Here is a 26,479-nt window from a genome sequence, read left to right on the forward strand (position 1 = left end):
ATTAATTCCAAGTCTTTCTAAACCGGCTGAGGTACATGCAGCCCGAGCTGGTGAAACTGCAAGGTCACGTCTGGCCAATCCCCAGCACAGCCGACAGGTGACACACCCGTGAAGCAATTCACTTTCCGGCCGAGTGACAAGCTCCAGGTGGGTGCTGTTAGTTAGGTCTGATGACAGATATCGCAGCAAAAACATGTCAACTGCAGAGACGGGATGTAAAAACTGAAATTCCAGAAATCCACAGGCAGCCTCTTAACTTGAAATGGGATGGGCTGCCTGGCTTTAATAAATGCATGTAGCTGGCAGGTCTGGCTAATATTTATATTCTCCCGGAAGCTCGGCTCTTCGCGCTAAGTATTGGTCAATGCAGCCGAAAATGCAGAGAAAGTGGATGTGAGGACACCCAGCAGGGTGGGGAGGTGGCGCTCCTTCGAGACCAGGCTGGCGCGTCCCAGCTCCAAGGCTGGACAGCGGGCGCAGTGTACGCGCACCGCCTCCCTTCTGCCAATAGGCTTGGAGCCTAAACGTCTGCCTGGAAGCTCAGCTGGGGGTGTGGGTGGAGAAAGGCTCCCAGCCCCCAACGGAAGTGGAGTTTTTACAACGACCAGAACCCCTGAAAATCCTACCATACACCATGCTTTCGACTCAAACAATACACCCCTAGGAGTTCTTGTCACGGCACAGTGGTTAACAAATCCGACTAGGAACCATGAGTTTGTGGGTTTGATCCCTGGCCTTGCTCAGTGGGTTAAGGATCCGGCGTTGCCATGAACTGTGGTGTCGGTGGCAGATACGGCTCGGATCCCACGTTGCTGTGGCTCTGGCGTAGGCCAGTAGCTACAGCTCCGATTCGACCCCTAGCCTGGGAACCTCCATGTGCTGTGGGAGCAGCCCTAAAAAAGGCAAAAGAGAAAAAAGACCAAAAAACAAAAAAATACACCCTTTAAGCATAAGACTTAAGTTTGCCAAGAGTCACATAAATCGATCGGAAGCCAGTCTCGGGGAAAAGGATGTCCTTTCCTGGACTGGCTGGTGACCCGAGGCTGTTCTTGAGTCTGAATTTGGGTGAGGGGTTTTGCCTTGAGGAAGGAGCAAAGCCCTCCCTGAAAGTCGTAAAGGGGACAGGAGGACGCCCTTCCCGCGGGAGTTACAGGACTGGGGCCGCGCTGGGTCTGGCCTTGGCTTTCTTCCCCTTGGTTGTAGTCTTTCACCAGCTGAAGTTTTTCACCTTGGTCTCAATGACAATCTGGTAGGAGAACAGGACAGCGGGGGACACGATGTCACCTTCTGATGTTGCAAAGTGTCAGGAGTGAGACCCACCAGGCGCTTAGGTGAGAAGAACGAACCCAAGGGGAAAGGAAGACGCCACTAGTTCTTAGGGAGTTAACCGCACCTTGGGAGTTCCCATCGAGGCGCAGTGGTTAACGAATCCGACTAGGAACCATGAGGTTGCTGGTTCAATCCCTGGCCTCACTCAGTGGGTTAAGGATCTGGTGTTGCCGTGAGCTGTGGTGTAGGTTGCAGATGCAGCTCGGATCTGGCGTTGCTATGGCTGTGGTATAGGCTGGCGGCTACAGCTCTGAGTCGACGGGGGTGTGGGGGGGTGTCCCCGAGGTCAAGTGATCGTCGGCTCTCGGTCACGTGATTAGCCCAAGTAGCTGGTGCAACAGCTCATCATCACAGGATCGGCCCCAGGCAGCCGTTGGTGGCAGTCACCTGCTTGAGCAGACTTGCCTTTCCGCCCTCTCGCCTCCTCCTGGTGGGCCAGAGCAGGGGTCGGCGGGATGGGATTATTTTAGCTAGAAAGTGCTAGAGATAGAACAACAGATTTTATTTTTCTCTATTAGCCCAGGAAACTACAAACGACCGTGTGTCAGATGTTATTTGAGCACAAGACCGGGAAATGTTCTCAGCGTGTGAGCGTAGGGACAAACCTGGAACTTTGTCTTTGAAAGTTGTGGTTCTTGTGAATCCTTTGATGTCTTACGTATAACATTATGCGACGAGACGGTAAACGTTGAGCAAGAAAAACTCCCTGCTCCTGTATTTTACGCAGCGGTGGTGTAACCGCTCCTATCCCCTCACCTTTCAACTCATTTTAGCCTTGATTTAAGGCTGATTTATTCTACTGGGTGTGCGTGTGTGTACAAGCGTGGCAGTTGTACACCCGTGTGTGCTTGTGTGCAGGTGTGCGTGTGTGCATTGTGCAGGCGTGTGCAGGCGTGTGCAGGCTGGGGCTGCCGCCCAGTCCTGTTTTCCTTTATGGAAGCGCCCTCCTGTGGCCACAGAGAATATTGCACCATAAGAGACACTCAACAGAGGGGCTTTCCTAAGTGAAGACTTTGACACAGAAAAATCCCCTCTAAGTTACATAGACATGCGGGAATTTTCAGGGAATATTTGATGTGGGGTTTTGAACGTTGAGATGCTGAAGTCTTACACAGACCCACATTCTAACCCGCATCTCCGAGAGCAGGGCCTGCAGGCCAGGTGATGGATGGATGGACAGATGGAGGCCAGAGAGTGACCTTGGCCATGGTGGCTGCGGCCCCAGGCTCCGGCCAGGCTCCTCACACATGTGTCTGAGCCTCAGGTGTCCCCTGTCCTCTCACAGGACACCTATCCCTGTAGGGGGGCTCCCTAGTCCTCACAACCAGGTCCTTAGCTAGATGGTGTCTGCAAAGAGCTGGGCTGGGATATGGGCGTCTTTCTGGGGCCACCATGGAGCCCTGCGGAGGCCATGGGGTCCGGGGGGGTGGGCAGCAGAGGCTCGTGGCCTGACTGGTCCCGCAGCCGGCACTGCTCTGCCTGCCTGGGCCTTAGTGCCACCTGTTCCCGGTCTCCCTCCACCCCCTCCCCTGAGCAGGCATCTGCCGGGCCTGCCTGGCACCGCCCAAGGGTGGACAAGACAGCGGGTGTGGGGAGAGGGCGCCTCTCAAGGCTGCTAACTGGCTGCTTCACAAAACCAGGTCCAGGGGATGAGAGCCAAGGAGAGGGGAACCCAACCAGGGGCCAGACCCACACCTGGAGCCAAAGGTGACCTGCCAGGTGACAAATGATTAGGTGACGGGTGACCCCCCCCCAAGGCTGCCAGAAGACAGATGTCACCAGTCCCGCAGCAGCAGCCACTTCCTGCGAGAGCGGGCAGATTCCCGGGAAGTCGCCCTTAGGCTCCCCACCCCAACCTGGGTCCAAACCCAGGCCTGAGCTCAAGGCACCGGCTGTGACCTTGGGAGGGTCTCTCATGGAAGAGCCTGCACTGCCCACTGTGGACCAACGTGGTGCCCAGGGCAGGCCCCTCCGCTGTTGCCTGCTCGGCAGGAGGGACAGGAAGGCAGCCCGGCTCCCTCTCCTCTGGCCTTTGGTGTCCAGGCCACTCTGCTGGATCCAGCACCAAGCCCTAACTCTGGTTGTCCTAGAAGCTGGCTCCAGCCCCCGCCAGCCCTCCCTCGAGTTCTCCTGGCCTGGACCACCCGCCCACCTCCACCCGCAAAGTCCTCCATCCAGGCCGGCAGGTGCCCCTGGAGGATCGCCTCCCGCAGTCTGAGACCCCGGCGGGGGCCTGAGAGCAGGACCGGGGGGGCTCACCCTCTGGACAGCACTCTGGCCCCTCTGCAGCTGGTACAGCTGGGCCCCCAGCGAGCCTGGCAAGGGCCCAGCCTCCCACTGGGTCTCTGGCTCTGTCTGTCTCGCACCCTCACACACAAGGCCTGGCCCCCCACATCCCGGGTGCCCTGGGATGTGGCTTCGGTGGGCAGAAAAGTCCTTAAACTCAGAAAGCTCGTGACAGGACCTCCAGAGAAAGGAACTGGTCACCTTGGGTGTCCTTGGAGGATGCCCGAGGATAAATATCATCTGAGAACTGCAAACAGGGGGAAAGGGGCAGCAGCGTTGGGGTTTTTCTGAACAAAATGTACCCAGTGGACTCGGGAAAACCCGCCTTCATGGAATTGCAGCTGAGAAGGCAGGGGAATGGCGTGGCCCGCACTCAGAGGCCAAAGGAGACGGCGTCCGGGTCTGGACCAGACTGAGCGGCAGGTGTCTTGCTCGGTGTCCACGCAGGGACTGTGCGAGTCCACGGTTCACCGCACAAGCTGAGAAGGCAGAACAGGTGACATATCCACCAGAGGATGCGCTCTTGAGTGAAGGGTGGGAGTTTTTTTGTTTTGTTTTGTGGTCTTTTTGCCATTTCTTGGGCTGCTTCTGCAGCATATGGAGGTTCCCAGGCTAGGGGTCTAATCGGAGCCGTAGCCACCGGCCTACACCACAGCCACAGCAACGCAGGATCCGAGCCACGTCTGTGACCTACACCGCAGCTCACGGCAACGCCGGACCCTTCACCCACGGAGCGAGGCCAGGGATTGAACCCGCACCCTCATGGTTCCTAGACGGATGCGTGAACCACTGCGCCACGACGGGAACTCCGAAGCGTGGTTTTAAAAACACTCTAAAACTCGTTTTGATGATGACTGCGAGTTAAGGGGCACTGGGGGATGACTTAATTTTCGGAGGTGGGACACTGGTATTGAGACGGCGGGAAGAGCGGTATTCTGGGAGGTGCACATGACATGTTTAGGAACAGAGTGTGCGATTTACTTTAAAATGGTCTGCACATTACACACCCACACACAACTGTCAGCGCTAGCTGCACTTCTGTATGAAAATCTCCACCCTACCGAGTTCAAAAAAAAAGACAAGCTGAGCAGAATTCAGAAAGCTCGGCCCCGTGGCGACTGGTGCGTGTGGTCCCTGGCCCGCACCAGGCTGGGTGCAAGCCCAGGCCACGTATCCGGGTGTCACCCAGGTGGAGGAGGGGGTGACACTACAGGGTCTCAGGAGCTGGGCCTCCCAGGCCACTGGAGGCCTCCAGGACCCCGGGACCGCCAGGAGGAGGCGCTGCTTCTTCCCACAGGGCAGACGCTGAAGCCAGCATCCTGGGAATGTCGTCCTGCGTGGCAGCAGCCCAACTCTGGCGTGTTCACGCTCCCGCCGGGAAGCTCGAGCAATCGGTGCCGTCGGAGGGTCTGCAGCACAGGGGGGACCTGCTGCCTGGCGTGCAGCCTGCTCACCATGTGGCCAGGCCGTGGGGTGCCCAGCCCAGGCCTCTGCCATCGGGGCCCCCATCATGCGGGAAGACCTTCCAGAACCAGGCCCCAGGCCAGGAAGCCAGGATGAGCCCCGGTCCTCCCTCCAGACCCAGACCGGCCGGACCCACACAGGAAGTTCGCTTTCTCAGGAACAGGAAGAATCAATCACCGTCCTGTGTCATCCGGGGCCACCTGTCACCATGTAAACGGCTACTCGGCCAGAGAAGTGATCATTTTCATGCCGCAAAAACTGAATTCTGTGTTCCCTAAAGAATGCGTGCTGTTCATCAATCCAAACCTAGAAAGGCCCAGAGACAAGAGTTTGCCTGGCACATCGAGGCTTGATGAGTCGCATCCACTGCCCAGTGTGGGGTCACGCTGCCCCGATCACGGGGATGGCAGGTCCCGGGGCCACAGCCACAGCGCCTGCGTTAGTGCCTCTGGCAGAACCGACCTCACCCCCAGCGTCTGCCGGCCACAGCAGCCACTCCAGACACACCGGCTCTCGGGGGAACAGGGCCTCACCATCAACCCGTGGCTGCCTCAGGGCTCGGGTCCGAGCAGCCGGACCCGCTTGTGGGATGACTTTGCAGCTTCCTGGGGACGAGGCTGGGAACCCTGAGGAAATGCTCCAGCCAGTTTCTGGAAGCAGACACGGCGGTGAGAGCAATCTGAGCAGCTGGGCACCCACTCTGCCGTGGGATCCGAGACAGCGGCTTAGCCCAGGTGACCAGCCGTTGGTTCACGGCTTCTGTCAAAAGCGGGTCCCGAGTTGGGCTGGGGCCCAGGCCCCAGGCAGGAACCCTGACCATGGACCAAGCTGTCACACCAACTGTCACCCCAGGGCCTGTCACCCCCGCCGCAGGCAGACTCAGCTGCGAATCTTGTGGATGCAGTGGTGGGGGCGGGGGGGTGACCCAGGCTCAGGTGAGAGTGAATAGAAAACCCAGGTGGCCTCTCAGGAGGGTTGGTGACAAGCGGGCCCGTGGGAGCTGGAGGGGGCAGGGTGGAGGCCCAAGCAGGAGCCCAGGGCTGGTGTCCCACAGCCACCCGGAGCCACCCTGCTGCCCAGGACGCCCTCCCTGCCCAGCCTGCCGGCAGGGGGCAGAGGAGGAGCCGGGGTCGCACTTAGCAGGGACAGGGCTTGTCTGGGAAGACAAGCATGTTCTAGACACGATGCTGGTGACTGCACCTTAACAAGCTCAGCGTGCTCGAAGCCCTGAGCTGCGCAACGCAAAGTAAGGCACCAGATTGTACGTGCGCCTCGCCAGGACTGAAAAAGTAAACTTCGAGGCGTTTCCGTTGTGGCTCAGCAGTAACAAACCCGACTAGCATCCATGAGGACTGATCCAGGTCTCTGATCCCTGGCCTCACTCAGTGGGTTAAGGATCCGGTGGTTCCGCAAGCTGCGGTGTAGGTGGCAGATGTGGCTGGGATCCCGTGTGGCTGTGGCTGTGGCTGCGGCGTAGGCCAGCGGCTGCAGCTCCGATTCGACCCCTAGCCTGGGAAGCTCCCTGTGTCATGGGGGAGACCCTACAAATACAAACACTAAAGAACAAATTTAAAATAAAAACAAATTTGAAGCAGCTCACGGCGCGGTTCGGGACTAGGCGGTAAGGGGTCCCCCGCCTCCCCAGAGGTCGCTGCTCCAGAGGCAGGTTCCCCCTCCAACCCACGGGGCAGGACCTACCTGGGGCCTGGCCCCTCTGCTCACCCCGCCACCCCTCGGGGTCGCCCACACGGCCGCAGCTCCCAAATGCAGCTGTCACTCAGTAATGCAATCCTAGCTGTTCATTTCCTCAAAATTCACGTATTTTGCAGCCTCCCTGCGAGGTACTGGGCTGGATGTTGGTGGCTGGTGACGGTCCCCAAGCCAGGCCCCTCTGTCTCCGCGGGGGGCCCCAGCTCAGTCACCGCTGGCCTGGTGAGGGGACAGCACTCCGGCTTTAATGGGACCATGGGTGGGTCCTGGGTGGGGGCTGGGGAGAGCTCCCAGGAGCACCCCGATCTCTGGGTGGTGAAAGACCTCCGGGCAAGCCTTTGGGGGGCGGGGGGCGGGGACCCCTCTGCTCTGGGCTGGCTGACACAGGCAGGGACCTCATGGGAGTCGGCCTGACCGAGGACACGCAGCCTCCTCGCCTGGACAGCAGGGCCACAGGGGCCTGGCACCAGGTCCCCAGCCAGGCCAGCACAGCAGAGCTTTTCAGTGAACGGACCGGCCAGGCGGGGGACCGTAGCCTGGAGCAACCCGTGGGGCAAAGGAGGCCCCAGAAGTCGCCCATGATGCACACGCTGAACTCCAGGAACCCAGGCTTGTCCCCAGGAGCACAAGGGCAGAAGGATGGTCCGCCAGCACCCAGCCACCCGCCCTGAGTGAGGACCATCCCGGGGCTTCCCTGGTGGCCGTGCCCATCAGTTCAGGGTACAGGCGGCTGCAGCCCAAGAGGAGGGGGGGCCGCACCATCTCTGGCCTTGGATGCTGGTCAGGGTGGGTACAGGGTGGGCTTGCGCCCAGGTGGGCATCGCCTTGGCTTGGAGCTGCCCGGCGCTAGGGGCTGGACGGCCGGGGGCAGCGTGGCAGGGGCAGGGCCACAGCCTGGTTACCCTCTGGGCCCGGCCCCAGAGATCCTCGTCCGCTCTGGTCCACAGGAGATGCCAGAAGGGGCCGCCCAGCTGCGCAAGGCCCCCAGAGCCCCCACTCAGTACAGAAAGCCCCCCAGAAGCAACGGGGGTGGCCAGGAGCAGCAGCGAGGGGGGAGGAACCGGGACTGGACCTCCAGCCTGGTGAAGCCCAGGCCCCTCCAGCCAAGTGACCTTCAAAATCAAACCGCATCCACAGCCAGGTGTGGTCATCAATGTTGTGAGGCCTCCGTGTCAAGGCTGCACACAGGCGGAAGGTGCAGTCCGGGTCATTGTCCTGGTTCTGACGTGGCCGCGCCTCCGGGGACAGAGCCACCTGGAAGCAGAGCGCTTCAAAGGCAGCACTTCCAAGTGTTCGCTTCGGGGGCCCTGCAGCCCTGGCCCTCGTCACGCAGGGTCCCACAAGCTGTCCCCGCAGGGCCTCCTGGGGACAGGGCAGCTGGAGGCCGGGCCACCCCCTCGGCTTCCTCCTCCACCAGCCGCATTGCCCACTCGGCCCCCAGAGCCACCAGGTCCCTCAGCTCCGCTCCACAGTCTTGGTGGGGGCCCCGGCCTGGGGAGCAGGCTCTGCAGCAGACGCAGTGAGGGGCAGACCCGCCCATGAGCCGCTCCCACCCCTGAGAAGCGGGACCTACCTGTGAGCCTGGCCTTGGGAGCCCCCGCTCATTCAGGGCACCTGCTCGGCTGGGTCACGAGAACAGGCGTGGGGGCCCTCGGGGCTCTGACACCATCGCCTGGACCCCGTCCTGCCCTGAGTGGCCAGCCTCAAGGTCGTGACACCTGCTCACCTGGGCCCACCTCCCTCCCTGGGCCCAAGAGCAGCGACATTGTGGGGTGTGGCAGCTGAGATGAAGCCTCGTGGCAGGGCGTCCTCTGAGGTGGAGTCCCCCCTCCCCAGGCCCCTGCACCTCCGTCTTGGCTGGATCCTCTCTCTCGTCCCCCTGCCCCCACTGTCAGCACAGGCTGTTTCTTGGTTTCCCACAACCCACGTCCGTGGGCATTTATGTCTGCAGCCCCTTTTTGACCCTAGAGTGATGCATCTCAGAACCTAGCCTTTGCCCCCCAAACGTCACTTTCTCTCTTAGGATGGCAATGACAGGCCCGCTTCCCTTTTTAATTGCTAATAACTACCTAATAAATGATGGCCGGGGAGTGTGAGTCAATGGTAACGCTGACACTTTATTTACGTGGGTAGCACTTAAAATCCGTTATGCTTTCATGGCTGCATTTTCCACAATAAGCATTAAACCCCGTCGGCTCCTCACCCAAGTCCAAGTCCACACCACCTCCCACTACAACCAGCTCAAGAGCAGCTGCAATAATTGGCTTAAAATCACGCGCGTCACCCTCGCTTCTGGCTTCCCCTCCCGCAGCGCTGTCACAAGGACTGCGCCCCAAATGCCCGGGTCCCAGGGCAGCTCTTGTCATGCCCTCCAATGCCCTGCGGGACTGAGGTCACGGGGAAAGGCCACAGGGGCAGGTGCTCAGGCTGGGGACCTCGAGAGCAGCCAGCAGCCGCCTGCAGCACGGAGCTGGGGCATCGACCCCGCGGAGGGCGGCCAGGCACGGGCCTCTCCGGGGAGCCGAGGCCAACAGCTCCCTGCTCAGCTCAGCGGTGCGCCCAGCACCTGGCTTCCTGTGGGGGGCGCTTGGCTCCTCCCCCAGCGTCCCCCTAAACCAAGAGCTGGAGGGGGTGCTGCTGGCCAAACCTGGCAACGCCTGCGTCCATACCCAAAAGGATAATGACGGATGTGAGCAAAGAGGGGCTACTTGCAGCTTCGGGCCCCAGGAAGAGGATCGGAGCTAAAAGCACAGAGCCAGGCGGGACCTCACACCCGGAGCAGCTCACCCGGGCCCCCCTTGCGCGGCCAGGTCACCGCAGAGGAGGTCACCTGTGCTACCTGGATTCTAGATGCAAGCACCTGGCGGCCAAAGGCAGTGCGCGCTCACGTCTACACAGCCACCAAAGCGACGTCGCGAGGGCACAGGGGGCAGGGGGGAGCGGGAGGAGGGGGCAGGGCCGGGGAGCAGGGCCGGGGCGGCTTTCCCCGCGGTCCGCCACGCCCGCGGCCTGACCGGTCTGCGCGGGCCGTGAGCAGCTGCGGGCTAGGGCGGCGGGGAGCAGGTGCGCTGGCTACGGCGTGTGCCCGGGCGCCCGCGGCTCCGCGCCCGTCTAGGGGGGGCCCTTGGTCGACTTCTTCTTCTTCGACTCCTCTCGCTGCTTCTGCTTCTTCCTCTTGCCACCTTCTTTGAATCCTAAGGAAACAGGCGTGTGAACCACTGCAGAGCAGCAGCTGCGGCCCCACCAGAGGCAGACGCGTCTCGAACCCCCCCCCCCAAAGAAACAGCCCACGTGAGGGCCAGGGCCGGGTCCCCTCTCCACCTGCTCCGCGTCTGAAGCCCCACGAGACCACGGACTGGCTACAATTCTGCTGTGAAACCTTCTCGCCACCCAAAGAGCATGTCAGGCCACAGTGGCTGCCAGCTCCCCGCCACCCCCGGCCGTAGGGGGCCGCAGCTGTGCGGCAGGACAGCCTCCAGGGCTCTGGATTCCACCCCCCCTGACCTGTCCCGTGGGCTCGGTGGCCCCGTGTCTGCCTGCCTCCCCCCACCCCCGCCACATGGCCCACACCACCAACACCAAGCCAGCCAGGCCGCGTGCTCACCAAAGTGGCCCCAACAAAGTGCCCCCACACAGGACAGGGGCCTGGAGGCCACTCACACAGGAGGGGAGAGCCCCGAGGCTGCCCAGAGACTCAGCCCCCTGTGCCAAGAGCCGGAAGGAAGGAAGCCCCCGACCCCAACACCCACCACAGGCCTCCCGCGTCCCCGCAGCCCTGTGACCAGGCTGCTCCGTCCAGGAGTCACTCTACCCACTGTCACCCTTAATCTCCATCACAACGCCCAAAGCAGTGCCTCCCGGGGCCCCAAGGCGTGGCAGGCCTGGCACCCCTCTGCCTCCCACTTGGGCCCCACACCCCTTTCTCTGGTAGTGAAATCCTAACACCTGACCCAGGAGGGACCCCTGGGGACACGGGGAAGCTGGGGCTCCATCTGCCCAGTTCCAGCCCCTCCCAAGAGGCCACCTGCCATCACGGCACCGGGGGGCCAGGGACCCAGCTCCTCAAACACTTATTTAATTTACTGGCCGGGAGGGTGGCTGTGCTCACGGCCCACAGAAGTTCCCGGGCCAGAGATCGACCCTGTGCCCACGACCCTGTGCCCACGCAGCGACCTGAGCAGATGCGGTGACACCACCAGCTCCGTAACCCACTCAGTACCTGGGCATGCCGCGAATTCCTCATTAAAAATGCCATTTCTGTGGCTGGGCACTGGTCACTGTACGAAGGGCACAGAGAACCAACTTTGGATACCATGCTGGGAATCCTGGCACCCACAGCAGGGCTCCAGGGCACAGAGCTGGCGCCCACCCGATCCAGGGGAAGCTCATGTCCCACCAGGCAGGTGCCGCCCACCAGACACCAGGCACCAGGCCGCTCTTTCCTTTAGAAAGAGCTGCAGCCCAGGGAGGCCTCCCTTCTCTACAGGCAAGTTCTGGAACTGAAGCAACATAGTGTCCCTGAGCTCAAGGGCCAGCTCTCCGGCTGGGAAGCTTCTTGAAAACCTCTGTCCCTGATTCCAACAGGCCCCCCAATGAACTGCACCGCTACAATGGCCTTGAACGAGGGAACCGGAGCATTAGGCACAGGCGGAGGAGGAACACAGGACCCCAGCCCGTCCCCACCCGACCCCTCACCAGCCTGGTTCCAGCCACATGTGTCAGAACACACCCAGGACTAACCTGCCCCCGCCCACTGGGCAGCGGGCTCACAACCTCACCTTCACCAAACAGCCCTTAACCAAGGCCCGGCTGCGGAGACCATGCGCGCCCACTGGGGAGGGCGGCCCGTGGGGCTCGGGGTCCAAAGAGCCTGGGAGCAGCGAGTGCTGTCGGTTCAGGGCACACGGGGCACACGGCCACAGCGGGCATGGCCACGGCAGCATACAGCGCAGCAGCTCAGAGCCGACAGGCGAGGCTGCCCTGCTGCCACCTGAGCTTCCGACGGGAAGAAAACGGATCCCATGACACCGGAGGTGCTGCTCCCGCACTGCCCTCGGGACCTCAGTCGGGACCCCCGGCTCGGCAGACCCCCGTCCCCGCGCCCAGGCTGGGGCACAAGGAGCTCTCACAGCAGCCTGTTTTCTATGAGGCCTCTCACAGGGAAGTGCCTTTTTTCTCTTTCGGTCTTTTTAGGGCCACATCCCCAACATACGGAGGTTCCCATGCTAGGGGTCGAACTGAAACTGCAGCCTACACCGCAGCCACAGCAACGTGGGATCCAAGCTGCATCTGCGACCTACACTGCAGCTCAGGGCAACGCCGGATCCTTAACCCGCTGAGCGAGGCCAGGGATCGAACCCACGTCCTCATGGATACAAGTCAGATTCGTTTCGGCTGGGCCACGACGGACAGTGCTTTTTCAAGAGAGCCGAGCTCTTGAGAGAAGTTAATCCCATGCCAATTTAATCCCTGGGCAGAGCTGTCAGAGCCCAACAGCAGCAGAAACCCAAAGAGAGGATCAAAGCCAGGCTGCGCTCACACAGGCCACGTCAGATCAAAAAAATACCCAAATCAAAGGATCAACGCTATTCTCGCAGCCATGAGCTCCCTTTTCACGCCGAGTGTTCGTTCTCCTCTCTCGCAACTTCCGACACGCCCTCGGGGGGACCTACAGGGTGCATGGAAGCCACACATGAAAGACACCAGGGCTTCTTCGACGTTTTACTCTGATTTCCGGCTCCGGGGGTGGGGGGGCGAAGCGATAGGAGGCTGGTCATCGGACAGCGGTGACCAAGCGGAGAGTGACAGCTCCCCCCACCAACCTGTCGGCCAATGAGAGACCGTGCCGTCTGCACTGACCTCGGACCCCGGCCCCTGCCCTCCCCTCCATCCCCTCCGCGGACTCACCACGGCCCCTTCGGCCGCATCCCGACCCTGAATCACGCGGGTCCTGCCACCAGTGCAGGAGGGCCGACCCGGAGCAACACAGCCCATGTTTTCAGGACTGAGTGCGTCTCAAGAGAGCTTGTTTTCAGCCTGAAATCTCAGCTGCCCAGAACTGCCAGGCCCCTCCGCAGCCCACATGCCCCAAGCCACGGTCTGCAGAAAGGAGACCAGAGGCCAGGCCGCCGGCTGGAGGGCACTGCCCAGCGCTGCCCCGGGACCGAGACCTTTTCCCAGGTTCTCCAACCTCCCTTCCGAGCAGCTTTGCCAATTCAGACAAGCTCAATGTAGGGTCTGATAAAAACCGTGTCTGGTTCTTGGCCGGCTTCACGCGGATGCCTTTTTTTTTTTTTTTTTTTTTTTTTTGCGGATGCTCTTTTGAAGGCCTCGAAATGATGGGAAAGAAAGAACAACAAACATGGGGCGACGTGACCGCACGCAGAACCCGCTGGGCGTGCCCCGGCCCCACGGGACCAGCAGGGCGAAAGACCCAGCAAAACGCAAGCCGGCCCCTCGTGCTGTTGAGGGTTCAAGCTGGGGTGGGAGGGACCCGACAGAAGAGCCAAAAGAAGCACAGGACTTCAGAGCATCACTTCTGTCTATTCCCCAATTCCCACGTCCCCTGGCTCCTTGGCAGGGGCCGTTCTCCCTCCCTCCCCGGGCCTGACCTCTGGGCGGAGAAGCAAGGGCCTCGCTGCGGCCCCAGGGCCAGCCCAGGCCCACCTCCTGCGGGACCAAGATGCCTCCGGGCACCGTGTACCTTCCAACCAAAGGACACAGCCCGCTCAATCCCTGTGCAAACCATACCTGTTCGACGACACTAGACCTTCGCCCCTGCCCCTTGCCAAGTCCACGCCAAGACGGTCCACCCAGGGCAAATGTCTGCATGCCCAGATGCGGAGATCTTTTTTTTCTGAAGCTACACAGCCCCTCCCAGCACCTCCTTCCCGCTCAGTCACCCCGGAAAAGCCCACCTGCCTCTGCCGACAGCGCTCCCGGGCCAGCGGCCAGCTCTACGCAGCCCCACTGGACTCTGCCCGCGGCTCGAGGCCCAGACCCCCGCCCTCCCCAAGACGAATGCAGGCCTCTCTCTGCTCCACGCGGAAAGGCCGGGGGGCTTGCCAGGGCAGTGCCAGAGACGGAGGACAGGCCCCACCTGGCAGCTCCCACTCAGACCACGCCGCTCTGTCCCAGGGCCACGGAAGCAGTCTCCCCGCACACGCAGATACGTCACTGATGCGGGAACCAGGGTCAGCATCTAACCACGTAAGCCGCAGGGCCACTGCAGTGCTGGGATCGGACGAGGGCTCCGCCGACATCGACATAGTGTGGCCTCAAGACTCAGCCACCCCTGTCAGAGCCAGAGTGCTCCATGCAGGACGCACCCCAAAGACCTGTCTAGGCTCTAAGGGATCGCCGGTCACGAGGCTGGCAAGGGCGGAGCTGGGCCTGGGCAGCTGGGTGCGCACCTGCAGGAGGCTGGGTTGGCACCCGGCACAGCGGCACCCTGGGCAGGCGTGAGCACAGAGGTGGCAGGGTGTGCATCTGCCAGGGACGGGACCCCCACACCTGTCACCTTCTGCCCCAGACAACACACCACATGCCACCATGGGAGACTGGGCACCCGCTTTAATGGTGGGTTCTGCCCGGCCTCCCCATCAGGTCAGGACACAGCAGCACAGGAGCGACCTCTGGCCCCGGGGAGGCTGGGCAGCCTGGCGGGAAGGAGGCTCAGTGGCCTGGTGGCGGGAGGGCTGGGCGGCCTGGCGGGGAGGAGGCTCGGTGGCCTGGTGGCGGGAGGGCTGGGCGGCCTGGCGGCAGGAGGGCTGGGCGGCCTGGCGTGGGGAGCGCCGGGTGGCCTGGCCGGGGGAGGGCTGGGCGGTGGTCTCCCTGTGCACACCTGCGGAGAACACGGAGGGGGGCTCCCAGGTGCTGGTGGCGCGGGGCCTGCTGGGCTCGTCCTCGTCCTCACACGTGTAGTGGGACGCGTGCTTGGGCAGGGAGGCTGGCTTCTGTGGCCTCAGCAAGCGGGCGCTGGTGCTGGCGGGCAGCGCGGTCTGGCCCCGTCGCCGGCACTCTTCCTCGAAGGCGTCCTCGTCGGCCACACCTGAAAGCACAGGACGAGATGGCTGTGAGTTGCGGGCGGGAGGACATGGGGCCCCTGCCCCTCCGTGTCAGCCCTGTAGCCGCAGCACCCCAGCGGAAGACAGGCTGGCGCGTCCCCTGCTCCAGTGGGGCTGGAGCTTCACCCCAGAGGGAAGACCAGGGGTGGCAGGGAGCCGAGTGGAAGCAGCCGCTCCTCGTCCGGCCCCAGGGCCGGTCGGCAGGTCCTAAAGGCTCAAGATCTCTCCCAGGGCTGAGGGCGTCCTGGTGGACCACATGTGACAAGTCCACCGTCCGGGTCAGTGCAACGGCGCCACCCCGGAAGGAAAGGGCGCGCGCCCCGGGCAGCTGCGCTCGAGGCACCTGCATGAGATGTCACCTCCCCCCAACCCCAATGCAGAAGTGAGTCTGCTGCGAGGGGGTGGCGGCTACCAGCCCCACCTCCCCACCCGCTCTGTGTCTGTCGCCAGGCGCAGCCAAGAACGGCCCTCATTGCTCTCGTCTGTTCTCTACTGACTTTGGGAAAAACAAGTTGTGCACTTCAAGGGGGACACGAGGAATAAAGCGAGAAACAAGTGCTAACATCCCCGGATGACTGCAAGCTTCACCCTCTGAAGAGCTGTGCTCACGTCACACCAGCGGCAGAAAGGGACAGGCTCTGCCAGAAGCCCAGTCACAGCCCGGAAACTGCCCGTGTGCCGGGAGCAGTGACTGCACCCAGGTGGAAGCACCGGGGGGGTCTTGTCTGCTCCGGGGGCGGCGTCCAGCCAGACGCAGCCCTGGCCTCCCCAGCCTCCCCGCTGAGACCAGCCCGTTCCTGCAGGAGACCTGCCCCCTGGAGCTGTACAGCGTGTATAGCGCTTGCCGGCACCCGAGGGCCAGGCTCAGTGCCAGGAAGGGGACGGGGCCGCACCCACCGCACCTGCACGACTTCAGAACCCACACACCGGCCCCGACGGCACACGGCACCACTCACAGGCCTAGCACTCAGCCCCCAACACCCACGGAAAAGCTGGTTCCCAGGAACCCGGGCCTACATTTTAAAGGCTTTCCAAGTTCCGTCACCACTCCCAGGAGAGGCTCTGTCCCCTGAGGCCCCCACCTGCCGGGCACCCACCCCCTGCGCCCTGGGGCCCGCTGAGCTGAGCATGGCCTTCTGTGCCGACCCCTCGGAGGAGGAAGGCCGCTCCCCGTGGAGCAGGGCTCCCGGCCACGAGGGGGACCCGATGGTCAGCATGAGGCCTTGGCTGTGACCACGGCGGATGCCCCTTAGTCCCCCCACCGCCAGTCCCGAGTCCAACCACCACCGGCACCCGGCCCACTGAGCAGGGCCTGGGGAGTGTCCAGGCCTCGGGCCCCACGGCTGCTGCCAGGAGGAATCATCCGTCAGGCGCCAACTGCATGCGTCCTCGCAGGTAATGCGTCTGCAGAGGAAGGGGCGTGAAGGCAAGTACACGGAGAGGGGCGGCCCTCCCCTGGGCCACAAGGTCTAACGCCCGGCATGCACAACACAAGCCCAAAGACATGGAGCCCTTCCGCGCCCTCACGGTGTGCACTCGACACGGAAAGTGGGAGGAGGCGACGCCGCAGCCGGGCACCCAGGCACCCGGGCACTCAGCACTGTGCAGCCCCAGCTCAGCCTGGCCACACCTGGACAAGGGAGGCCAGGGCGGAAGCACGCCCGCCAGCCGTCGGGGAAGCCGCGTGGCCCAGGTGCTGGCCCACATCATACCTTTAACCCAAGTCCCACACCTCAGGCCAACTCAGAACCCAGGCGGCCGCCAGCCCTCGAGCGAAGAGGGGCCGCTCCCTGACCTCCGCTCAGGACACCGTCCCCGTGCGGCACGTGCAGCCGTCCCGCGTGTGCGACCACAGCCACAGACTTACCTCCCCAGCCGGGGCAGCCACTGGGAGTGTCGCCTCGCTCAAGGTGCAACCAAGGTCCCCTGCTCTTCTGTGTGGTGGTCTTCAGCGGTGCCAGCGCCCAGGGCAAGGAAGCCACCACAGGACCCGTGTCCCCCAGCATGCCACCCCCAGCATACCCTGGGAGGTCAGCTCTTTGGAAGCCCCTCCACCCCGACCCCTGCCTTCAGAGCCTCGGCTCTGTGTGTGTCTGCAGTCTTTACAAGGTGGAACGGCCGCTAAGGTGTTCAGCTCTCTGTTCTGAGAACAAACCCCAGATGCGAGCCTGGGACACACTCAGGTTTAAGGCTACCAGGTGATGGAGGTGACACCTGGGGTCAGCAGGAGGTCTGACCGCCGGCCAGCACCGCCCCCGCCCGTGAGCAGCAGAGCCACCACCCAGGGCGGAGCATCTCATGCTGACCTGGGCCGGCTCTTCCCAGCAAGTGCAGCCCCGTGCCCCCTCCTCCGGGCAAATCCTAAGCACCTCCCAACGGCAGACCTTGCCCCCTGAAGCCCCCTCCCCACAGCCCCGACCAGAGAGAGAGGGATTGAGACCCAGGCCCTGGCACTTGGCCCCCAAGGTGAACCCTTGAGAAGCTGCAGGGGACACTCAGCTGGGCTCCCGGGTGTCCCGCGGGGTCATCCTGGGGACGCTGTGACCTCTGTGCCCCAGCCCCAGGCAATGTCACGAGCTCCAAAGGCCTGGGGTCTGGAGCAGCAGCACCGTGTCACGGACCCCACAAGGTTCCCCGTCAAACTCCAGCAGGGGAAGGATTTGGGAAAGAGAAGGTTAGGTGGACATGGAAAACCTTATCCAAACAAGGCTATTTTCGGCAAGGAGGCCCCGGCGCTCATCCCAGCACTCAGAGCGACACCAGATGCTGGCGGGCTCTCAGAAAGGGAGGCCGCCATCCTCAGAAGCGCCACCAGCTGCAGGTAACATTCGGCCACTGGAGTCTGTCTCGGAGCACCCCACTGCAGGCTTCACAGGAACAGTCACCGCCATCACCTCCCATCACCTCCGTGCCCACCCCCCGCGGCTCCCGCTGGGGCCCAGCTCCCGCAGGGCAGCCAGGGAAGCCCACGGCTGCCCAGGCTGACCCACGCTGCAGACGGAGCGTGAGAGTCTGGACGCGCGCTGCCCACCGTGCCCACAGCTCTGAGCGAGGAGCAGCGCCAAGAGGAGCAGGCGGCCCAGCCGACACCTGGACCTGCATGGGCTCCAGCAACGCTGCAGCCGAGAACGGCCTGTCCCAGGACACAGGTGCAGAGGTCTATAAAGGCCCCAAATGGCTGTCACACGTCCCCAACCCAGGAGCTGAACTGCTGCCCTCGAGACTCCCCCTTGGGCCTCAAGGGCAGGTGGGTCCAAAGCAGAGGGGGCTCTGCCTTCAGGGTGAGAGGAGCCAGAACATCAGCAGCCCACACCCCGCGCTCGGCGCGACACCAGCACAGCCTGGAGTGCCAGGACGACAGGTGGGCGACGGGCCAGATGCTGCGGCCCCCAGACGCTGGGGACAGCAGAAATGAGGGCGTGGCTGCCCAGCTCGGACTCCAAGTCTCAGCGATGAGTCCAAGACCCCGTGGCCTCCAGGACCCATCACACAGCAACGTGTCCGAGGTCCCCCCATCGTGTCTGGCACCAGGAGCACGTCTCTTGCCAGCATCTCGTCTCGGGCTCCACAGAGCCTGTCCCTGGGAGACGCCCTTCCCTGGAGCAGATGGCGCCCGCCCGGCAGGCAGGTGGTGGAATAAGCAGCCTCAAGGCTCAGCAATAGCCCCTTTTAAAACCAGATCAGCCGGTGCCCGCTTCTGGACAGAAACCCCCCTTTCCTCTCAGCTCCCGACCACAGGCGCCCACTGTCACCCTCAGGGCAGCCCTCACCGCCAGTGACCCACGGCTGTGATGGGGCTGGGACAACAAGCGTGGAAGGGGTGTCCCCAGGGCTGGCGGTTCTCTGAACAAAACCTTCCCCAGAACCAACGTGCCGCCAGGCAACAGCTCAGACCACGGCCACCATGGAGCTCACGCTGAGCCACCGCCACGGCAACCCCACGCTGCCTCCACGGTCAGCAGGTGCACTTGGTGGGGGAGAGGGGTCCTTCCACTTCTTTGAGCTTCGTGTGATCTCATCTTTAACATGAGAATGAAACCCAACAACGAGGTTCAAGTGTGGCCACGTGTGAAAGCACATCTGCAGGACGTGTCCCATCCTGGTGTCACAGCACCCTGAGGTGTCCTCCTTTCAGGAGGAGGGACCCTGAGACGACACAGCAGAGATGCTGACTCCAGCCCTCAGGGCCCTGCACTCTCCCTGAGCTTCCTGGGGTGCAGGTCCCTCAGAGAGAGAGCCCAGCTCGCCTCTGCACCAAATGCCCGGGGATGCGTCGGCAGGAGCCTGGGGAGCCAGGCTGTGCTCCAGAAACGGGTCCCGCGGACACAAGACCAGTTCTCAGCTTGGGCCCCGTAACGAACACGGGTGACGACTACACAACTTACACAACTTCGGAGGGACCTGCACATTCCAGTGAGGGGAGGAAGCATCGGGCACCAAGAGCTGGGATCGGCGTGCTGAGGCGGCGCAGCGAGGACCCCACCTGCCCCCCGCGCTGTGGAGCTTCTGAGAGACGGCCAGTCCCACTGGATCGAGAGCGGCTTGACTCTCCTCCCTCAATGTTAAGGCAGGGGACACCCACCTCGTTTAACCTCCTTAACCTCCTAAAATCGAAGGCAGCACGGGCCTCTGAAGCCGGCGCCTGGACGGGGCCGGAGGCCGGGGGCCGGGGGCCGCCTCCAGCACAGTCCAGCCGCTCCTTGCAGTTGCCATCCAGAAGGGCTGTGCTGCTTGCCGGCATCTCGTCTCGAACCCGGCCCAGGGAGCCCGGCAGGGCTGGGCCTCGGCGATGCACACAAACCCAGTCTGCTCCCCAGGGCCCTCTGGGGAGACGCAGCAGGTGAACCCAGCACCAGGGCAGAGGCCCTGCCCCATCAGCCACAACCATCGCGGGCTGTTAGGAGACCGGAAGCAGAGCGCAGGGAGAAAACACCTGTAAACGGCTCCAGCAGACACTTCAAACCAAGCCCACCCTTCTCAGTGTCAAAGACACGTTTTCATTAGAAGCACCTCACGATCAAATTAAACCCGACTGCCCCATGGACAGTGACAAAGGTCCCCCTGCGGCAGGAGGCACAGATGCTCAGAGTCAGGGGGACCAGCCGCCGGGTGGGTACACGGGAGGCGAGGACGGGGCCAACGTCACACCAAGGAAAGGGACAGAGGTGGTCACCAGCTGCGCCGAGAGCTCAGTCTGAACCGACCACCTGAGCAGACAGCACGCCAGGCATCCAGCCCACCCACCCAGGAAGCAGCATCTTGCAAGGGCTGATCAGGCCTCTCCCATCACCTGCCTCCCCCCGCCGGCCCCCCTTTTTTTTAGGGCCACACCAGCGGTATACGGAGGTTCCCAGGCTAGAGGTCGAATCAGAGCTGCAGCCACCGGCCCACGCAGAGCCACAGCAACGCCAGATCTGTAACTTACAGCACAGCTCACGGCAACACTGGCTCCTTAACCCACTGAGCGAGGCCAGGGATTGAACCTGCGTCCTCATGGTTCCTAGTCGGGTTCATTAACCGCTTCACCTCCCTCCCTTTAAATTCACCCACCGAAAACCAGGAAAGACCCAACTACCAACACAAACAAAAGTTTTCCTGGGAGGGACAAAACCACTTTGAAAATCCACATTATACAGAGGAGTTTCCCATCGCGACTCAGCAGTAATGAACCCAACTAGGAGCCATGAGGATGCAGGTTCGATCCCTGGCCTCGCTCAGTGGAGTAAGGATCCAGTGTTGCCGTGAGCTGTGGTGTAGGTCGTAGACGTGGCTTGGATCCCGCGCTGCTGTGGCTGTGACGTAGGCCGACAGCTACAGCTCCGATCAGACCCCTAGCCTAGGAACCTACCTCCACATGCCACAGGTACAGCCCTAAAAAGCAAAAAAATAAAATAAAATTGAGAAAAAAATATGTTAATGTCTTGGCAAAAACACTTCTGGAAGTGTCATCGAGCCAAAGGAGGGGCCATGGCTGTTCAGCACCTTCAAAGGACAGGGGGACGCCCTGCTCAGAAGGGAAGGCCACCCCCACGCCCCCGACCAACCCACCCGTCAGCAAGCATCTCTCGACGCCCTGGGACAACCTCGACTCCGCGAGCTAAAGTGAAACCTCCGAGGGACGCCTGCCCCTGCTGTCCCTCCCCACAGCCAACACCACCCTTCCTGAAAGCCGTCACACTGCCCGCTTCTTCCTACAGCCCCGGCCACACACCTTCAGTCACCAAGACCCTCCTCCCCGGAGGAAGCAGGCCACCCACGTGCTGTGTGTACCGCAGCACTGGCAGAAACAAGTCACAGCCGATTCTCCGACCCCGACAGAACTCGCTTTTGGAAGCATTTCTGCGAGCCTTTTCCTGCACAGGAACGAACCCGTCACACGTGGGAATCAACTTGACCTCACGGTGGGCACACCTCAAGCATCCTCTGCTTTTGGGAAACTGACTAGACCAGGAAACATCCCGCCTGTGGCCCTGAGCTAAATAAAACCAGAAAACCAAACTGCTCTCTCCCTGCGCCCAAGCCCTGCAGTCATGGAGGAGCTATGAGAGGAATGTTCCAGCAGCTGTTACACAACCAGCACCTCACAGGCCTCAGCTCCCCTCCAAATGGAGTACTGACGACACGCAAAGGAAAACAAACTGCCTCGTGTCAAAACAGAATCGCTTCATCCAAATATGTACACCCCAGAGGGCTTGGCTGGGGCTGCCGCGCTCTGCGCTCCTTGTGCGTGACAGGTGCACTGACACCGCCCGCCTTGACGCAGCAGCCGAAACCCACCGCCGGCCCAGCCGGGCACTCGCGTCGAGGGCTTGGACCTGCCGGGCATCCATGACGTGGCCTTGTCCCCACCAACACTTGGGGGCAGACTCGGGGCAACACAGACCTGGGACACAGCCAGGCCGCTGACCTCCTGTTCTGCCAACACGCAGACCAACAGCTGGGGGACGTGGCGAGGGACGCAGGAGCAGAGGCGAGGCAAAGCCCGCGTGCAGTGCCAGAGACGGGAAAAGACAGGAGTGCGCGGGGGTGGGGACGGGCGGGACCTGGTGCGGTCCCAGCTGTGCACAGGACACGTCCTGCAAGGCTCCCAGGAGGTTCTCAAGACGGCAGTGACTCAGGGATGGCGCATCAGCTGGGCCAAGAAGGGAGCCGCGCCAGGACGGGACCAGGCTCTGGCAAGGAGGTGGGCGGCGGAGCTGGCACGGACGGGGGTATGGCCAAGGGGGACATGGAAGGAGCTCCGACACCCAAGCCTCCCTAAACTTAAGCTGCAGGGGCGCACCAAACCCAGCCCGAAGGCCTTGCCACCTGCACCGCCGCTTCAAGTGTCCTTGGTGTTAACAACAGAGGGCGGGGCTCCTGGACCTGCCCAGAGGCTCCTGCCACCCCCCGAGTGCATCTGTGGGCCCCGCAAGGGTCAGCTGGCAGCGGGGGCGGGGGGTACAGAGGGAGCTTAGCTCCCTGCTCAGGGGGTTCCTGAAGCAAAGGCCTGGCCTCAGGGTCAGGCATGGCCGTGAGGCTTGAGAACACGAGGGGACGGAGAGGCAGGAAGGCAGAGGGACCCCGGCCCCACCCAAGGCCTCAGCCTCCCTCCCAGGCCCTTCCTGCCGGGGCCCACCCAGGATGCGGGGTCTCAACCGTGGGTCTGAAGCAGGACTCTCCTCGAGGTGACCTATGGCGGCCAGGAGGGGCTGTAACTCGAGTCCTAACCGGAACGAACGCTCATTTCCACAGGATCACGTGTTCATGAAACCCGGTTCTCCCGGAAGACAGTTAAATCCACACTGAGAGTCTCAGGAGGAAGTTCCCGTCGTGGCTCAGCAAGTTAAGAACCCAACTGGTACCCGTGAGGATCCCAGTTCAACCTCTGGCCTCAACCAGTGGGTTAAGGACCCGGCGGTGCCGTGAGCTGGGGAGCTCGGGATGAGCGATTCTAGTTTCTTCCTGATACTGACACCTGTTCAATACGTTTTTTTAAAAACCACACTTTAGAGACTAAGCACACGTGTGCCGAGGAACTCTTGCATTATTTTGCTTTTATTTATTTTTGTCTTTTTAGGGCCAAACCTGCAGCATGTGGAAGTTCCCAGGCTGGGGGTTGAACTGGAGCTACAGCCGCCGGCCTACACCACAGCCACAGCCACGCCAGATTTGAGCTGCACCTGCAACCTACACCCCAGCTCATGGCAACGCAGAATCCTTAACCCACTGAGGCGAGGCCAGGGATCGAACCTGTGTCCCCATGGATACTAGTTGGGTCTGTTACCGCTGAGCCTCGAGGGGAACTCCAGCAGTGGACGCCAGTGTTCCTGCGGGGCCTCCTGCGGCGGCACAGAGCACCGAGGCCGGGCAGTGCCCGCAACCCTCACCTGCCACGCCAGCCACGTGGGAGCCAAGCTGAGCTGTGTCCACGAAGCAGCCCCAGGGAGGGGCGCACCGGAAAAGACTCCCGGGAGACCCTCTTCAAAGGAAAACTGAAAGCAACACTAGAGAGCGCGTCAACTCCCAAAGTCTTAGGGGTATACTTGAGGGGGAAACCTTAAAACTCTCGCCCTTAAGGCTGCTGCCTATTTGTACACCCACTGAGGGGCTTCATTCAAGTACAAAAACGATCCCAAAAAGCTGCTCAGAAAGCTTCATCCTTTCGATGGCATCTCCAGCCCCTGGCCGCCCTTTTGTGGGTCTGACCACACTGGGTGAGGATAAACTGAGCTGCTCTCCACAGCGGCTAAGGGCCACTCCCCGCTGGCAACACCAGTCCTTAAAAACGTACTCATTCTAGGAGAACCCTGATGAGCTGCCTCCGAAATACCCAAAGACATGCAAATTATGAAGAACTAAATCAGATGTCACAGTGAGGAAAGGATAAAACAGCCGCCCACAGAAGAGAATAAAAATGAGATGCTACCTCACTCAAAAATTCTAGATGGACTAATATTTTTAACACTTCTAGAAGATAAATATACAGAAGCAGAAATAACTAAGACAGAAACACACACACAAAAACACAACAACAATAGAACAAAAGGTCACAGAACCGACCAGGTAAAGACTTGGTTGTTCCAGAACCGCACGTTCCAAACAAAGCTGTCGTACAGGCCACAGAACTGGAAGTAAAAACACGACTGAGCTAGAACCAACGACAGTGAAGCGTGTTTGCTAAGCGGAACTCAACAGTCACTTCAAAACCTCTGACCTGGGGGAGTTCCCGTCGTGGCGCAGTGGTTAACGAATCCGACTAGGAACCATGAGGTTGCGGGTTCGGTCCCTGCCCTTGCTCAGTGGGTTAACGATCCGGCGTTGCCGTGAGCTGTGGTGTAGGTTGCAGACGCGGCTCGGATCCCGCGTTGCTGTGGCTCTGGCGTAGGCCGGTGGCTACAGCTCCGATTCAACCCCTAGCCTGGGAACCTCCATATGCCGCGGGAGCGGCCCAAGAAATAGCAACAACAACAACAACAACAACAACAAAAAAAACTCTGACCTGGAGTTCTCACGGCGGCTCAGTGGCAACAAACCTGATGCGTCGCCTTAAGGGTGCGGGTCTGATCTCTGGCCTCGCTCAGTGGCTTTAAGGATCCTGCATGGCTGTGGCTGTGGTGTAGGTGGGCAGCTACAGCTCCGATTCAACCCCTCGCCTGGGAACTTCCATGTGCCGCGGGTGTGGCCCTTAAAAAAAAAAAAACAACTCTTATCTATGAACCGAAAGACTGCAAATCAACATTCTGCAGAAGTGCACTTAACAAAGACTAGGATGAAAAAAGATGAAAACTGAAGATTCACTACTAAAGAGGCTTGGAAAATATTAAAAGGTGCTGCTAAGCCCCTGGAGCACCTGAGATGTGACAGAGAAAAGTCAGGAGGAGCAAGCCATCAAACCACAGACAGACCGAAGCCCCAGACACGTCCAGAAAAGGCACCACCTCCCCTGAGGAGAGAAAGTAAGCGAACCGGGAGTTTAATGACAGCAGCTGGAAGGTTCCGAGCCCAGATGACTTTATAGGCAGGATGGCTAACTGGGGAAGCGGAGCAGCAAAGACCACCCAAGAGCAAGAGCCCACGGCCAGGCCCCACCCGCCTGGCAGGAAGCACCTAACCCCTCGGAGCAAACACTGAGGTCGTCGGCCTAGCGGGGAACAGGGCAGAGGGCCCAGTCTCAGGACAAATGATCAGATGAGAAAAAACGGGCTAAAACCTAAGACGTGTGGCATTTTCTAACTGTAAAAAACATAAATCTTTAAATAAGGACAAATCACAGGACTGCCGTGAGCACAGTAAAGTAACCGGATAGACGGCAACATAAAAACCCATTTTCTTACCGGCTGTTAACAGCCAAGGAGAAGGAACACACACCTGCTCCAGCCGGTACTCCTCCAGGAGCGTGCACACCCACACGCAAACAGCACCAACTTCACAGCTGCACGTTCTGTACAATAGGCGAAAGAGCAGCACTGACCCTGGATGTCGAGGGTTCTCCAAGATCCACCTGTTACTTGCATTTAACTGGGTCGGGGAAGCCTGAGGTGACTGGGCTTCTCATCTCAAGGTCCAAGAGCCCAGGCAGCGTGTGACACCAGCTGCCCCCTCAGCAGGAGCCAAATCCGCACTCACCACCACACGGACAGAGGGACACGGGTGTCCGGGTCCGTCCGCGAGAGCTGCTGGATGTTCACACCAGCAAGAACCCCGGGGAGGGGGTCTCGACGCTGCCCACATTCCAAGTAAATGAAAGCAGCAAACGGACATCAGCGAAAGCACGGGAAAAAAAGGCAGACTTGTTCAGTTATGGAACATAGAGCCAAACCTCAAACCAAAGGCCACCAGGACACCCTCCACCAGTCAAATGAACCTGACAACTGACAGCAAAAGTCATGTCAGCACACACCCAGCAAAGGACTTAAGGCAACTGACCATCACCAGCTTGAAATGCATGTGCCTGACCCGATTCTCCTTCTGGGCATCTCCCTTGTATGCAAGCACACACACACACACACACACACCCCTCCACTGTCCCAGGAAGAGTCTCGCTGCCAGGACTCTTGGCCAGGACACAATGGTGCCAACGGACCCAGCCACACACCAGCGACTGACCCACTCTGGCCAATGGCCCTCAGAAGCAACAGGAACCCAGTCCCCTCCTGGCAGGGGCCAGCAGCAAGGTGCAGGACTCGGCAGACACCTCGCTCCAGCTCACCATAGATCAACCGTGCCCGGCCCTGCCCGAGGACAGGGAAACACGGGCCGTGGGGCCGGCCGGTGCTGGGTTCCATATCCTCAGCGCCTGGTGGCACCTCACACGACCCAAAAGCCTCAGGTGGGCCAGCAGCATCAGCTCAGGGCCAAGCAGCAGCCAGCTTCCCAACTCTCAGGGTGGGTGGAACAGCCACTCCCCTCAACATCCCTTCACCTGCACCCGCAACAGGGTAACTGTTTACGGCTGGGGCTCCCAGACCACTCCCCCCCACCAACACCCAAAGAAGACCGGCTGAGAAACCACGATTCCAAGGAACACTTGCTGGGGACCCACAACCCTCTCACCGGGCAGCCAGAGGCTCCTCTTCACTCACCAGCGTCCCAAGAGAGCCTCAGGTCCATTTGACCACACGGTCGGCTGCCACTCCACGGAA

At 61.3% G+C, this 26,479-nt stretch overlaps 1 protein-coding gene across 6 annotated transcripts in view; it reads right to left on the reverse strand.

Moving 5' to 3' along the window:
- Positions 1-8,886: 8,886 nt before the first annotated feature.
- Positions 8,887-26,479, reverse strand: part of DNAJB6 (DnaJ heat shock protein family (Hsp40) member B6) — a 55,070-nt gene continuing 37,477 nt past the window's right edge. For all 6 annotated transcript variants that reach the window (XM_021079275.2, XM_021079274.2, XM_085005043.1 and 3 more), the window contains 2 exons: positions 14,633-14,839; positions 8,887-9,983 (listed from right to left, as the gene is read on the reverse strand). In XM_021079275.2, coding sequence (XP_020934934.2) covers positions 9,901-9,983; positions 14,633-14,839 — 290 coding nt within the window. In that variant the 3' untranslated portion in view covers positions 8,887-9,900. The remainder of the gene's footprint in view (positions 9,984-14,632; positions 14,840-26,479) is intronic.

This window comes from Sus scrofa, chromosome 18 (genome assembly GCF_054392235.1).
Source record: "Sus scrofa isolate SSC_HxYL_T2T_F1_AM1 chromosome 18, Sscrofa_HxYL_maternal_Yorkshire_Landrace_v2.0, whole genome shotgun sequence".
Lineage (NCBI taxonomy): Eukaryota > Metazoa > Chordata > Mammalia > Artiodactyla > Suidae > Sus > Sus scrofa.